Source organism: Bos javanicus, chromosome 8, assembly GCF_032452875.1.
Source record: "Bos javanicus breed banteng chromosome 8, ARS-OSU_banteng_1.0, whole genome shotgun sequence".
NCBI classification, from domain to species: domain Eukaryota; kingdom Metazoa; phylum Chordata; class Mammalia; order Artiodactyla; family Bovidae; genus Bos; species Bos javanicus.
Window position 1 is genome coordinate 77660061 of NC_083875.1, and position 16967 is coordinate 77677027.

The window sequence follows — 16967 nt, forward strand, 5'->3', positions numbered from 1 at the left end:
AAATGACAAAACCCCAAACAGAAATGATGAGGTCAAGTTGAATGCTTGGTTTGGAAAGTAAATGATGACCTCAAGTTTCAGCATAGTGAGGCTAAGGTATTCATAGAACAACAGAGTGAAATACGCTACAAAGGCAGTTAATAAAACAGAGCCCTAAAGACCATTGAGAGGGAAGGCCAGTGAAGCTGTGGGCTTCCCCGGTGGCTCAGATGGTAAAGAGCCCACCTGCAATGCAGGAGACCTGGGTTCGATCCCTGGGTCGGGGAGATCCCCTGGAGAAGGGATTGGCTACCCACTTGAGTATTCTTGCCTGGAGAATCCCATGGACAGAGGAGCCTGATGGGCTACAGTCCATGGCGTCGCAAAGTTGGACATGACTGAAGTCACTCAGCACGCATGCATGTGTGCACACATACACGCGCGCACACAAACACACACGGTGAAGCTGTGGAGAAGTTAGTAACTTCACATCCTGCTGCCAGAAGACAATGTTGATACATATCAAGAGCAATACAGGTGTTTACACGCTTTGATGCAACTATTTTTAAGAATGTATTTACTCCGAGGACAAATTCATCAAAAAAGTAAATAGATGAATACCAGGTGACCAGTTCTAAACAACCTAGATGTTCAATAATACAGTAACAGGGCTTCCCTGGTGGTCCAGTGATTAAGAATCTGCCTGCCAATGCAGGGCACATGCGTTTGATCCCTGGTCTGGGAAGATCTCATATGCCTTGGAACAACTAAACCAGTGTACCATAACTATTGAGCCTGTGCCCTAGGTCCTTGGTACAACTACCAAGCCCAAGTACCTAAAGCCTGTGCCCTGCAGAAGAAAAGCCACCAAAATGAGAAGCCTGCACACCATAGGGGTTACAAAGAGTAACCCCTGCTCATTCCAACTAGAGAAAGCCCATGTGCGCAGTAACAAAGACCCAGCAGAGCCAAAATAAATAAAACAATAAACCTTAAAAAAAACTTACAGAAAATAGTTTAAAAAAATACTGAGTAATGAACAATTACAAAATGTTGACTTGACAGAATATAACTACAGTTTAGAAAAGGGGCTACAAAAACTATATTCCTTATTGTTAGTGATTTTTAAAATACCTAAGCATGTAGTGTTTCCCTGGAAAAGTACTATACAAAAATGAAACCAAATGTTAAAGACTGATTGAATTAGCGTGGATGTATTTTTCACCTTTAAAAATTTCTGGTACACTAATACACAGTTTAAAATGATTTTAACATTTGCAAAAAGGTTTTCCCTGAAAAAGGAGTGTGAGGAGGAGAGGATGGAGGTAGATAAAAAGAGAGTATTTTTTAATGGCCTCAATATTCCTTTTTCCCCCACTACACTGAATGACATGACAAAATACTCAACTTTTTTACTTATGAAAAAATTTACATGTGCAAAAGAATATATAAATTGACATGGCGAGTAAAAAGAAAAATAAACCAATATGCAGATTATGTGAACATTACCAATATTTTGGCATCCCCACATTTCTCTCCCCAGTAGTATCCTTTTCCCCCACTGCTGAGAATATCCACTATTATGAATTTGTGTTTGTCACTCTCTTCATTATTAATAGTCTTTTACAACATACAGATGTATCCCTGAGCAATCAGTTAAACTTTCTATTTTTTGAAATTTATATAAACTGCATCAAACTATTACTATTTGGTGACTTATTTCATTAAAGATTATGTTTTTAGTATTCATCCATGTTGTTATGTATTGCTACAATTCATTCATTTCTTCTACTGACTTTGTTGTCACAAACAACTGAGCTTGAATCATTCTTCTTGAAGATGTCTCCAGGGTTTAATCTAAGGCAGAATTTCTAGAACACACAGTCCACCCATCATCTTCAACTGTAAAAGTTAATGCCACATTGTTCTCCAAAATGGCTACACCAAGTGACATTACTACTAGTAATCTCTTCTTGCTCTTCTACATCCTCACCATACTGCCTATTGTCTGATTTCCATCACTAGTCTTCACCTTCCTTCAGTTATTCCTAGGCACTGCAGTGAAATTAATATTACCATGTAGAACTTTGTCTTCTGATCAAAAACTTTAAAAAATTCTTTTCTATCTCCTGACTTAATCTTAAATCAGGCTTTTAAGTCCTCCACAATCCTTCCAAACCCACTGTGTCAAACTTATACTACACTCCTCAATGAATCTTGTCTTAAACTGGTTTATACTTTACTGCCTCCATCCTTTTACTCATGGCATTCCAGCTTCTCCTCCCTCACCTCCACATGTTCAAATTCTACTGTCCTTTAAATTCCAATTCAAAAATTATTTTCTCCTAAGAAAGCCATCTCTCATCTCTATTCCTATGAATTACCTTTTTTTGGACTTTCCACTTTTCCTACCTTGTACAAAAACAATGATCTATTAAACACATGTTGTGTACAAATGCTCTAATATTTTACACCATGATTGCCAACTTTCATAATAACAGTGCACGAAAGGCAGGTAATTTCATTCCAACGTAACAGAGCTGACAAGCTGCAGTGCTACATTTTGTGTTATTAGACTTGTTTGATTTCAGAGACTATTCTCTTTCTACTACACTGTCACTTTGACTTTAAAATATCATTAACATTAATAATTTAACTTATGTGTACCCAATTTTGCTCTATAAAGATCTGAAACACCTAATTACTTGCTCGAGTATATTAATATCATTCTTACAATGATCTGAGATGGCTTAAAGAATAAGATATAAACCACAAAGGGGAAAATCAAAATCAACATAAAAAGAGGAAACAAACGCACTACCTGTAAATGTTAACATGGTTGCTTGCATTGTACACAAAATTTGACAGTCAAGACAACTCAGGAAAACACCAAATTTAATTCAGTGCTAGAAAGGAAGAAGCTCACAAGTACCTGAGGGCAGGCAAGGATGTCCCATACTAAGCTGAAAATAAATTTTCATGTGATACAGTGTTTTTATAAAGTGATATTATTTTTATAAAGTGATATTATTGTTGCATTGGAATAAAAAATTCTTAACAGTCTGGTTCCATTTGTGTGTCCTATATAACAACACAGTGTAAGTGTTTAATTTGTTCAATGACTGAATCTATCAGAAGAAACAAAAAACTAACATCCACTGAAGACAGTAAAAGGATGGAAAATGGGCTTTTCAATTTGAAATAGCCACTGGAAGGAATTTATTAAAGTCAGAAAAAAATGAATCAAACCACCATTAAGTAGAAATGAGGATATGGCAAGTTACACAACACTGATTTTCAGAAGAGAATATAAACGGGAAAGAGTATTGTCCAGCAATACCTGGTTAGACAGAAATTAAATTGTAATAAGAGAAGGCAGACAGTACTGTGAAAGCAAATGCTGCATACTGACATGAAGGGAATGCCAGAAAATCAAGGAAGTAAGGGAAAGCGTTCATGGGGACATGACTCAAATTATTTATTACAAGCTCCAGGCTGAGAAGACAGTTATTGATAGACTAGAGGTCTACAGAAGGTAAAAAACAGATTCATAGTTTAAGAGGAAGTAAAACAGAAGACTGGTGGTTTATGGTGGGAAAAATAAATGCAAACTCAGAGGTCTCTATATGATAGTATCTTTTGGGTTTTTTCCTGTATTTTTCCAAACAGTATTTTAAAATTTGAGTACCATTCTTAGCTTGTGAGCCTTACAAAAATAGACTGCAGACCAACTATAGTTTGTAGCCCCTGGTCTGCAGGACAAAATTCTAACTTCTTATTTTCACATTAAAAGACATTTATAACCTAATTCCAATCTATTTCTCTAATCATGTTATCCCACACTCACTTAAGTCTTTACTTCTTAGATGCATAGTTTTTCAGTTTCCTGAATATTCAGGAAATAAATGCTTTTCATTGCTCTGGGCCATTGCTCTTGCAGTTCCCTTAGGTTTTTCTCTGTTTCTCAGTTTATACAGTTATTTGCATTCAAAATCCATTGCAAATGTCACTTCTTTATATACCTTTCCCAATTACCCAAGGAGTGGTCTATTACCTTTTCTATTTAAAAACTTTTTTTTTTTTAATTGTTCCCCTCTCTCTCAAATTCTTCATCATGCTGAGTGATATTCTCTTTACAGTCTACTTAATATCCCCAACTCCCCTGAGTGTCCAAGTCAAGGATGGTCTTAACCATCTTGATATTCCCACACCCCGATACAGATGCCTAACAATACTGAGCACTATAGCACATGCTCAATAAATATTAACCATTAATGAAGTACCTCACACTTTTTAATATAAATATCTATGTGTAATAATGACTAATACACTAAAACTATAGTTTTATACAATCATAATTGAATTCCACTGTTTACATTTTTAAAAAATGAAAAATAATTTCACTTTGATTTTAACAGAATTTTCTATTTTACATGCCTGGTTGTGTTCATGAGCTGTGTAATTATCTGTTCCATTATATTCTGTAAGCTGTTCTCTTCTTTTTTCTCTAGTAAGAATTTTATGAACATCATCCTCCAGTCTATTGAAGAATCCTCCATCGTGTGACAAAATCTGAGAACTCAATTCCTGTCAAAAATGAATTAAGATTCATTATCAATTAATACAAAAGTGCACACATTTAATAAACCTAGTTGGCCACTAGAAGCATGGAAGTTGAAAGAAAAATTATAATAAAGAGACAATCAACCATCTGATTCTTCTCTATCTTCAGGTGATAATCAGCAGAAACACATATGCAAATGTCCTTTTCTTTATATTTTTTGAGTTGGGTATTTCTTTATTTTTAAATTATTTTTATACATGTACCATACAATTTATCCATTTAATTAATTTGCACAATTATTTTTTTTGTTTTGTTTTGTTTTTCACATTTTTTTTTTAATTTTATTTTTACACTTTACATAATTGTATTAGTTTTGCCAAATATCAAAATGAATCCGCCACAGGCATACACGTGTTCCCCATCCTGAACCCTCCTCCGTCCTCCCTCCCCATACCATCCCTCTGGGTTGTCCCAGTGCACTAGCCCCAAGCATCCAGTATCGTGCATCGAACCTGGACTGGCGACTCGTTTCATACATGATATTTTACATGTTTCAATGCCATTCTCCCAAATGTTCCCACCCTCTCCCTCTCCCACAGAGTCCATAAGACTGTTCTATATATCAGTGTCTCTTTTGCTGTCTCGTACACAGGGTTATTGTTACCATCTTTCTAAATTCCATATATATGCGTTAGTATAGTGTATTGGTGTTTTTCTTTCTGGCTTACTTCACTCTGTATAATAGGCTCCAGTTTCATCCACCTCATTAGAACTGATTCAAATGTTTTCTTTTTAATGGCTGAGTAATACTCCATTGTGTATATGTACCACAGCTTTCTTAGCCATTCATCTGCTGATGGACATCTAGGTTGCTTCCATGTCCTGGCTATTATAAACAGTGCTGCGATGAACATTGGGGTACATGTGTCTCTTTCCCTTCTGGTTTCCTCAGTGTGTATGCCCAGCAGTGGGATTGCTGGATCATAAGGCAGTTCTATTTCCAGTTTTTTAAGGAATCTCCACACTGTTCTCCATAGTGGCTGTACTAGTTTGCATTCCCACCAACAGTGTAAGAGGGTTCCCTTTTCGCCACACCCTCTCCAGCATTTATTGCTTGTAAACTTTTGGATCGCAGCCATTCTGACTGGCGTGAAATGGTACCTCATTGTGGTTTTGATTTGCATTTCTCTGATAACGAGTGATGTTGAGCATCTTTTCATGTGTTTGTTAGCCATCTGTATGTCTTCTTTGGAGAAATGTCTATTTAGTTCTTTGGCCCATTTTTTGATTGGGTCATTTATTTTTCTGGAGTTGAGCTGTAGAAGTTGCTTGTATATTTTTGAGATTAGTTGTTTGTCGGTTGCTTCATTTGCTATTATTTTCTCCCATTCTGAAGGCTGTCTTTTCACCTTGCTAATAGTTTCCTTTGATGTGCAGAAGCTTTTAAGGTTAATTAGGTCCCATTTGTTTATTTTTGCTTTTATTTCCAATATTCTGGGAGGTGGGTCATAAGAGGATCCTGCTGTGATGTATGTCAGAGAGTGTTTTGCCTATGTTCTCCTCTAGGAGTTTTATAGTTTCTGGTCTTACGTTTAGATCTTTAATCCATTTTGAGTTTATTTTTGTGTATGGTGTTAGAAAGTGTTCTAGTTTCATTCTTTTACAAGTGGTTGACCAGATTTCCCAGCACCACTTGTTAAAGAGATTGTCTTTAAACCATTGTATATTCTTGCCTCCTTTGTCAAAGATAAGGTGTCCATATGTGCGTGGATTTATCTCTGGGCTTTCTATTTTGTTCCATTGATCTATATTTCTGTCTTTGTGCCAGTACCATACTGTCTTGATGACTGTGGCTTTGTAGTAGAGCCTGAAGTCAGGTAGGTTGATTCCTTCAGTTCCATTCTTCTTTCTCAAGATCGCTTTGGCTATTCGAGGTTTTTTTGTATTTCCATACAAATTGTGAAATTATTTGTTCTAGCTCTGTGAAGGATACTGTTGGTAGCTTGATAGGGATTGCATTGAATCTATAAATTGCTTTGGGTAGTATACTCATTTTCACTATATTGATTCTTCCAATCCATGAACATGGTATATTTCTCCATCTATTAGTGTCCTCTTTGATTTCTTTCACGAGTGTTTTATAGTTTTCTATATATAGGTCTTTAGTTTCTTTAGGTAGATATAGTCCTAAGTATTTTATTCTTTCTGTTGCAATGGTGAATGGAATTGTTTCCTTAATTTCTCTTTCTGTTTTCTCATTATTAGTGTATAGGAATGCAAGGGATTTCTGTGTGTTGATTTTATATCCTGCAACTTTACTATAGTCATTGATTAGTTCTAGTAATTTTCTGGTGGAGTCTTTAGGGTTTTCTATGTAGAGGATCATGTCATCTGCAAATAGTGAGAGTTTTACTTCTTCTTTTTCAATTTTGATTCCTTTTATTTCTTTTTCTGCTCTTTTTGCTGTGGCCAAAACTTCCATAACTATGTTGAATAGTAATGGTGAAAGTGGGCACCCTTGTCTTGTTCCTGACTTGAGAGGAAATGCTTTCAATTTTTCACCATTGAGGATAATGTTTGCCGTGGGTTTGTCATATATAGCATTTATTATGTTGAGGTATGTTCCTTCTATTCCTGCTTTCTGGAGAGTTTTTATCATAAATGGATGTTGAATTTTGTCAAAGGCTTTCTCTGCATCTATTGAGATAATCATATGGTTTTTATTTTTCAGTTTGTTAATGTGGTGTATTACATTGATTGATTTGCGGATATTGAAGAATCCTTGCATCCCTGGGATAAAGCCCACTTGGTCATGGTGTATGATCTTTTTAATGTGTTGTTGGATTCTGATTGCTAGAATTTTGTTAAGGATTTTTGCATCTATGTTCATCAGTGATATTGGCCTATAGTTTTCTTTTTTTGTGGGATCTTTGTCAGGTTTTGGTATTAGGGTGATGGTGGCTTCATAGAATGAGTTTGGAAGTTTACCTTCCTCTGCAATTTTCTGGAAGAGTTTGAGCAGGATAGGTGTTAGCACTTCTCTAAATTTTTGGTAGAATTCAGCTGTGAAGCTGTCTGGACCTGGGCTTTTGTTTGCTGGAAGATTTTTGATTACAGTTTCAATTTCCATGCTTGTGATGGGTCTGTTAAGGTTTTCTATTTCTTCCTGGTCGAGTTTTGGAAAAGTTGTACTTGCACAATTATTTTTTAATATATTCATAGAGTTGTACAGCCATAACCCATTCAAAAAAGTTTCATCAGCCCAAAAAGAAACCCACAATTTACTAGCATCATCTCCCATTCTCTCCTAATCCCTGCCTCCCTCAATTGTTCTCTAGGCAACACTGGTCTACTTTCTGTCTGTATAGATTTGGCTATTCTGGATATCTGATATAAATGGAATCATACAGTATAAGGTCTTTTGTGACTGACTTCTTTCACTTAGCAAAATGTTTTCAAGGTTCATCCATATTATAGCATCTATCAGCACTTCATTCCTTACTGCCAAATAATATCCCATTAATGGATACACCATATTTTATTTCTCTATTCATCAGTTGATGGACGTTTGAATTGTTCCTTCTTTTGGCTACTGTGAATATTGCTGCTATAAACATTCATGCAACAAGTTTTTGTGTGGACATGTTTTCAGATCTCTTACATATCCAGGTATGTATCTCGAAGTAGATTTTCTGGGACATATGGTAACTCTGTGTAACCATTTGAAAAACTGCCAAATAGTTTTCCAAAGTGACTGTACTATTTTACAGCCTATCAGTGTACTAGTGTATGAGGGTTCTAATTTCACCACATTCTCACCAACACTTGTTATTATGCATCTCTTTAAATTATAAATACTCCAGTGAATGTGAAGTATGTGTGAATGAGATTCATTGTGGTTCTGAATTATATTTCTCTGATGGCTAATCGTGCTAAGTATCTTTTCATGTGCTTACTGGACATTTGTATATCTTTTTGGAAAAATGTTTATTCAGATATTTTGCCCAAGTTTTAATTGGGTTACTTTTTATTTCTGAGTTGCAGGAGTTCTTTATATATTCTAAAAACAACATGACTTGAGCATATTTTCTCCCATTCTGTGGCTTGTCTTTTCACATTCTTGATGCGAAAAGTATCCTTGGTATCACAAAAGTTTTACTTTTGACAAAGTCTAATTTATCCAAGAAATCACTGCCTAACTCACCAAGATTTACTTCTACACTTTCTTCTAAGAGCTTTATAATTTTAGCTCTTACATTTAAGTTTCTGAGTTATTTTTTGTGTATGATATGAAGAAGGGGTCCAAATTCATTCTTTTGCATGTGGCTACCTAGCATTATTTGTTAAGAAGATTATTTTCCCATTGAACTTGTCCTGACATTCTTGTTCAAAATTAATTCAACATAAATATTAAAGCTTCTTTCTAGACTCAACTTTATTCTGTCAACCTACATGTCTACCCTTATGCCATACCACACTGCCTTAACTACTCTAGCCTTGTATTACTCAAAGTTTTACAGTATATTTGAAAACAATTTTTACATATATTTTACACACGAATGATAAAGAGATGATTTTATCACAATCTACTCAACTATGTAAAATTACAGATTTTGTATATTCTCCAAGAAAAGTATCATTTCCTTTCCTGTCATAAGACAGACTACAGAAAATGCTCCTTTCTCTTTTACAGGTTTTCCCTATGTCCCACATTCTTGAGCTTTAATACTCTCTATTTTACCCATTTCAATTATATTTGTGAGCAAATAACCCAACAGTTCTATGACTGTCCATCCTCTTCCTTTCACAATATCTTAGAAAGAGTCTGAAAGAAAAAAAACTTATGTATCAGTGCTTAATATATACAAATGATATTTAAAATGCTTGTAGAGCACTTTATATTTCAAAACACTTACAGAAACATCCCTTTATTTGAATCTCATTAACATCATTAAGAAACTGATATAGGAAGAATCATTTCCCCAGAAAATAATCACAGTCACAAGAAGTTTAACTTACCCATTAGTGATTCTCCTGCTAAGTGGTATAGATAGAACTCTAAATCTGCTTCATAAAATACTTCCAGTATATTCTGATAACATTTCACTTTAAAGCAATGAATACAACAATGCTTAAAACACGTTGAGCTTCTATGCAGGCTTCCATAGTGGCTCAGATGGTAAAGCATCTGTCTGCAATGCAGGAGACCCGGGTTTGATCCCTGGGTTGGGAAGATCCCCTGGAGAAGGAAATGGCAGCCCACTCCAGTATTCTGGCCTTTGTTGTTGTTGCTAAGTGGTGTCTAACTTTTTTGTGACCCCAAGGACTTTAGCATGCCAGGCTCCTCACCATGGGATTTTTAGGCAAGAATACTGGAGTGAGTTGCCATTTCCTACTCCAGAGGATCTTCCTGACCCAGGGATCGAACTGCCTCTCCCACACTGCAAGCAGTTTCTTTACTGCTGAGCCACTGGGAAAGTCAGGTATAGCATAATGATGGTAACTAATCAGCTTCTGGATTTCACTACTTTAAAGACTGCAGCTCCAGTCTTTTTGTCTTCTATTTTTTGATGGCTACTGATTAAGAAGAGGTGGCAAGAATACACAGAAGAACTGTACAAAAAAGATCTTCACGACCCAGATAATCACAATGGTGTGATCACTCACCTAGAGCCAGACATCCTGGAATGTGAAGTCAAGTGGGCCTTAGAAAGGATCACTACAAACAAAGCTAGCAGAGGTGATGCAATTCCAGTTGAGCTATTTCAAATCCTAAAAGATGATGCTGTGAAAGTGCTGCACTCAATATGCCAGCAAATTTGGAAAACTCAGCAGTGGCCACAGGACTGGAAAAGGTCAGTTTTCATTCCAATCCCAAAGAAAGGCAATGCCAAAGAATGCTCAAACTACCACACAATTGCACTCATCTCACACACTAGTAAAGTAATGCTCAAAATTCTCCAAGCCAGGCTTCAGCAATACGCGAACCGTGAACTTCCAGATGTTCAAGGTGGTTTTAGAAAAGGCAGAGGAACCAGAGATCAAATTGCCAACATCCGCTGGATCATCAAAAAAGCAAGAGAGTTCCAGAAAAACGTATTTATTGACTATTCCAAAGACTTTGACTGTGTGGATCACAATAAACTGTGGAAAATTCTGAAAGAGATAGGAATACCAGACCACCTGACCTGCCTCTTGAGAAACCTATATGCAGGTCAGGAAGCAACAGTTAGAACTGGACATGGAACAACAGACTGGTTCCAAATAGGAAAAGGAGTACGTCAAGGCTGTATATTGTCACCTTGCTTATTTAACTTAGATGCAGAGTACATATGAGAAACACTGGGCTGGATGAAGCACAAGCTGGAATCAAGATTGCTGGGAGAAATATCAATAACCTCAGATATGCAGATGACACCACCCTTATGGCAGAAAGTGAAGAGGAACTAAAAAGCCTCTTGATGAAAGTCAAAGAGGAGAGTTAAAGAGTTGGCTTAAAGCTCAACATTCAGAAAACGAAGATCATGGCATCTAGTCCCATCACTTCATGGCAAATAGATGGAGAAACAGTGGAAACAGTGTCAGACTTTATTTTTCTGGGCTCCAAAATCACTGCAGATGGTGACTGCAGCCGTGAAATTAAAAGACGCTTACTCCTTGGAAGGAAAGTTATGACCAACCTAGATAGCATATTAAAAAGCAGAGATATTACTTTGCCAACAAAGGTCCATCTAGTCAAGGCTATGGTTTTTCCAGTGGTCATGTATGGATGTGAAAGTTGGGACTGTGAAGAAGGCTGAGTGCCGAAGAATTGATGCTTTTGAACTGTGGTGTTGGAGAAGACTCTTGAGAGTCCCTTGGACTGCAAGGAGATCCAACCAGTCCATTGTAAAGGAGATCAGTCCTGGGTGTTCTTTGGAAGGACTGATGCTAAAGCTGAAACTCCAATACTTTGGCCACCTCATGTAAACAGTTGACTCATTTGAAAAGACCCTGATGCTGGAAGGGTTTGGGGGCAGGAGGAGAAGGGGACGACAGAGGATGAGATGGCTGGATGGCATCACCGACTCGATGCACATGATTACACTTGATTCACGTGGGTGAACTCCGGGAGCTGGTGATGGACAGTGAGGCCTGGTGTGCTGCGATTCATGGGGTCGCAAGGAGTCGGACACGACTGAGTGACTGAACTGAACTGAACCATTACCAGCCTGCCTATCCCAAATTTTGTCCTCGATGTTTTTTCTTTAGTGAGGCATAAACTTTCTTTTCAGCCTAAGGACAGAAGTTCTCAAAAGACACCTTGATAGGAAACTATAGAAATGAAACAAAAATAAATAAACCACATACCACCCCACCTCCCACAACATGCACACCTCAAAAGAAAAAAGACAAAAATGCAGCAAGTGTAAGAACACACATTCTTTAGTAAGTCTAGCCAATTCAATGTCAATTTTCTGTCCAAATAATCAAAATTAGAAGTTTTCATTTAATTTTATAAGCCCCCAATTATTAAACACTAACAGTAAGTCAGAAGAGAAAAAGACTGGCAAACACAAAATATGAAAACATCTATTCAAGCCACTAAAGATAACTGAGTTATGTTTGTATGAGAAACATAAAAAATAAGAGAATAACTGGCTTTAAGTTCAAAACCTCTGGAAAAGTTATTTTTGATTAGAAACTGCATGATTTACCTCAGAATATGCAAATTTAAAAGTCGTATTGTCAAAGTTACTCCTCCCCAACAAAGACTTATGTACAGGCTGGAATCCAGAAATGAAGGTTAAAAGCATAAACACTGGTAATTTCCACTAAATGTTTAGAATAGTTTCAGAGTGATATAATACAAGGATTTAGAAGAAAATGAGAGTGTTATATTTTGGTTTGTTTGTGATATATATAAGGTAAAGTAATTTCCTCCCTTTGGGGTCCTTCTCTTTCTCTTGAGGAATCAGCTAAAACAATTCTTTTGGTTAAAAGTTTTAGATGGAATCAAAAATACAAGGGGACATCAGAACCTTTAATATATATATACACATATAACACATCCCTGTATCTATATGCCTATGTATATATACATATGTCTTCTGTCATCCACACTTACGATTGCCGCACAGCCCACAAGGAACCTCAGGCAGCTGCCCTCAGTGCTACCAGATAACTCCAGTGATTCACCCACTGCAGCAGAGTAAGTGTTCTCTTCCCCGCAACATTTTCTTGGCAGAGTCAATATCAATTTAACTAAAATTTTGAGCACCTATTATGTGTCAAGAATATAATTAAAAAGACAGTATGTTATTTGTGCAAGTATAGCTATATAGATCATTGGAACAAAATTGAGAGACAGGACAGAAACCTTCACATTTATGGTTAATTAATTTTTTATGAAAACGTTAAGGCACTTCATTAAAGAAATAAAATTTTTTTAAACAAATGGTTCTGGGAAAACTGGATACAGACTTGCAAAAACTGAATGTGAACTGTTCACATTACACATAAAAATTAACTCAAAATTAGATAATGGAGAAGATTCTGTGAAGATGGCAGAGTAGGAAGCACCAGAAACCTGAGTCCTCACATAGACAATAATTGCACTGGCAGAATCTGTCTGATTTTGAAACAACTATTTTGGAACTCTGAAGTCTGCTGAAGGCTTGCAAATTTCAGGGGAACACTTGGGTGGTATACTGCAGTAAAGTTTAGTCAATTTTATATCTCAGGACAGTAGCAACTACCCATCCACCACCCTTAAGTGATGTGGGAGAGCTGTGTGCATATTCCTGGAGTAGCTTGGACACAACTTATGGGAGCCAGCATGGGCAGAAAGGAACTTCTCCAAATAATGGGGATCTATGCTCTGGTCACTGGTTATTGTTTCTCATCACAGAGATGCAGACCAAGAGACAGACAGACAGGCAGCCACTGCTGCTGTACTTCCCCCTCATTGTTGTAAGACCCTCCCCCTCCAGCTGAAGTGACTTCCAGTGGATTTAAAAGGCTAGTCCTCTCCCCACACCCACTTCATTTTTTGCTTTTCCATTTTTGAGAACCAGACATTAAAAAACAGGCCACTAAAAAACAACTGCCTATAAGGGGAAAATTAGAAAGTGACTACAAATGCCTAAGGAAAGGCTCACTAAATACCTAAGACACTAAGTTTACATGTTATGTTGTTCTGTGAAACAGACAGCTGATAACAATCAAAAAAACACCAAAATAGTAATAAGAAAACACCAATCCCCGGAAGGGGGAGAATCTGATTTCCAGAGTTACCACATTACTACACTCAAATGTTAGACTCAGTACTAGATTCATATTCCACAAAAAAATCACAAGGCATAAAAGAAACAGGAATGTATAAACCACTGAAAGGGAAAAAAAAATCAATAGAAACTGTTCCTGGAAAAGACTTATTTATGGCAGTTATGTTTGACAAAGACTTTAAAACAATGTGTGAACAAAATGGAAATATAAATAGAGATTAAAAAACCTAAAAGATACCAAAAAGAAATTCTGGAGCTAAGAAAGTACAATAACTGAAACAACACATTCTTTAAGACTGAAAGGCAGAGATGTGCATGCAGAAGAAAGAATCAATAAACTTAAAGATAGGAAAACAGAAATTATCTAGGCTGAGAAACAGAAGGAAAAACATTAAAGAAATGCAAACAGAGCCTAAGGAACCTGTGGGACACCATCAAGCAGGACAACAGACACATTGCAGGAGTCTTAGGAGGAGAAAAGAAAGAGGAAGTGACAGACTATATGAGGAAATAGTAACTAAAAACTTCCCAAATCTGATGAAAGATATGACTATAAACGTCCAAGAGGCTTAAAGAATTCCAGGTAAGATGGATTCAAGAAAGACTTACAGCAAGCCACATTATAACAAATTTTCAAAAGACAATGACAAAGAGAAAATCATAAAAGCAGCAAGAGGAAGCAAGTCATCATATACAAGGATCCTCAATAAAATCATGAGCAGAAACTTGAAGGCCAGAAGATGGTGGGCTGAAATATTAAAAATACTAAAGAATAAAAAAAACTTTCAACCAAGAATCTTTTAAGTGGCAAAACTCTCCTTTAAAAGTGAGTGAAAAATCAAGACATTCCCAGAAAAACAAAATCCAAAGGAGTTAGTGACCACCAGAACTGCCATTAGTGCTCAAGATAGTGCTGGGAAGGTATAAAGAACATTAGACAGTAACTCAAAGCCACATGGGGAAACAAACATTACAATAAATGGGTAATTATAAAAGCCAGTATTACTGTAACAATGGTATGTGACTATACTTTTTGTTTTCTACATGATTTAAGAGACTAACATGTTTAAAAAACAAAACCAAACAAACAAACAAAAAAAACTATGAAGAAAACTAGAACCTATCAGAAAAGATTTTCTACAACTAAAGACAAAAAAGAAAAAAACAATGAGATGAGTGGAAGGGGTGAACTTATGATATAGTCAAATCCCAAACTCCCCAGGTGCGTGACCCACAAATTGGAGAGTAATTATATTTCAGAGGTTCTCCCAAAGGAATGAAAGTTCTGAGCCCCAAGTCAGACCCCTTAACCCACAGGTGCAGATGAGCCCCCAGAGCATTTGGCTTTGAAGGTTAGTGGCGCTTACCTAATTGAAGGAGCCCCACAGGACTGGGGGAAATAGAGATCTCACTCTTAAAGAATGAACACAAAACCCTACACACACCAAGGCCAAGGGAAAAAGCAGTAATTTGATAGAAACCTGAACTGTATCTATCTGCTCATCTCAGAGTTTCCTGCAAAGGTGAGGGGTGGTTGCGGTTCACCCTGGGAACACACACTGGTGACAGACATACTGGGAAAAATTCAGTGATGTGAATATTGCTGATGTGGTAGCTGACATCTGTGCTCACTAGCTCCAAGACCTGGCCTGTAGGCTACAGTGCTGCGAAGCTTCATGCCAAACAACTGAGTGGGGACACAGTCTCCTGTGCCCAGGCCCTCAGGAAAAAAAAAAAGAAAGTGGGGAGTGGGGAAAAAGCCTTTTGAACTCAAGTGGAAAAAAATTTAGATTTTTGGTGCCATCTTTGTGTAAAAGTTAACTTGTAAATAAATTATTTTAGTTGACTTGAAAGTAAGAGCTTACAAATTAAATCTAAATATACAAAAAACCGGCCAAGATAAATTTTAGGATCCATGATCTGGGAAATATTCAGTACTGAATTGATATCTGTTACTGAAGGTGGCTTAAGCTTGTTGGTTTGATTAATATAGATATGTCTAGGCTTATCAATGTTAATATTCCTGTTGTACCTAGGTTTGTGTGTGTGACAGCTGTTCAGTCACGTCAGACTCTCTGTGACTCCATGGACTGTAGCCCACCAGGCTCCTCTGTGCATGGAATTCTCCAGGCAAGAATAATGGAGTGGCTTGCTGTTCCCTTCTCCAGGGGATCTTCCCAACCCAGGGGTCAAACCCGGGTCTCCTGCATTGCAGGCAGGTTCTTTACCATCTGAGCCAGCAGGAAAGCCCTGTACCTAGGTTTACTAGAGTTCAAATAAGATCTTGTTCTGTTACAAATTTGCTGATAAGAAAACTAACTCAATGTGGAAAAAGTTTTAAGGAAACAAAATACAAATGAGATAAAGAGCTTTAGGTGAACTTTCAGAAATGATTATATTTTAGGATCTCTCCAGATATTCAACAACTTGAAAGTTAAAACTGTGCTAAAATAAATTAGGTGGTAAATTTAGTTGAGTAAACGAACTTTAAAAGTAAGCTGGTATAAAACTTAAATTTGGCTTTTCTGTTAAAAAAGAGACAAGTTTTCTCCTTTGAGCTCCAAACTTGTGTATCCACCTGCTTTCTTACATCTAATTCATTTCCAGCTAACATACCCCATTATTATTATTATTGCCTATTTCTGTATTTGCAGAAACTAGTCTGCAAGTTTCATAAAAGCAGATTTTTTTTTATTATAGTCAAGGTTGTTTACACAGCTCCTGGAACAGTGCCTAGTGCATAGCAATTACATCTTAAATATTTGTTGAATGAATGAATGAATAAATGTCTTAAGTATTCAAAAAAAAATAAAAAAATAAAAAAGAGACAAGTTTTCTGAAGATGTTAAATTGCCTTTGATAACTGATTTTCAAGTTTCTTTACCTCTTAAATGATCTGTTCTACATTTGTCCTTGAAGTATTTAATTGTTACTTTGGCTAAGTAACTACTGTTTCACAGTGACTTATGGTCCTATCTGAGTATCCTAAATCCCTTTGATATTTATTGACAAAACTTCTTAAATCAAATTCTAATGAAGCACTTTTGACCACTAGCTAACTTTGGGATGCTTTAGGAGGCTTCTCAAACATCCTAGAGAGAGATACTGAACTAATAAGGTTCATTTGGTATGCTGAATTGCGTGGGAGGTATTGTTGA

The 16967-nt window shown here is 36.7% G+C and overlaps 1 protein-coding gene across 4 annotated transcripts in view; it reads right to left on the reverse strand.

The window, feature by feature from the left end:
* The window catches only part of GKAP1 (G kinase anchoring protein 1), a 91293-nt gene that overhangs the window by 17594 nt on the left and 56732 nt on the right, over positions 1–16967 (reverse strand). For 3 of the 4 annotated variants that reach the window (XM_061426048.1, XM_061426046.1, XM_061426047.1), the window contains one exon: positions 4417–4566. The exons of the other annotated variant lie outside the window; for it this stretch is intronic. In XM_061426048.1, the coding sequence (XP_061282032.1) occupies positions 4417–4566 (150 nt within the window). The remainder of the gene's footprint in view (positions 1–4416; positions 4567–16967) is intronic. 4 annotated transcript variants of the gene reach the window in all.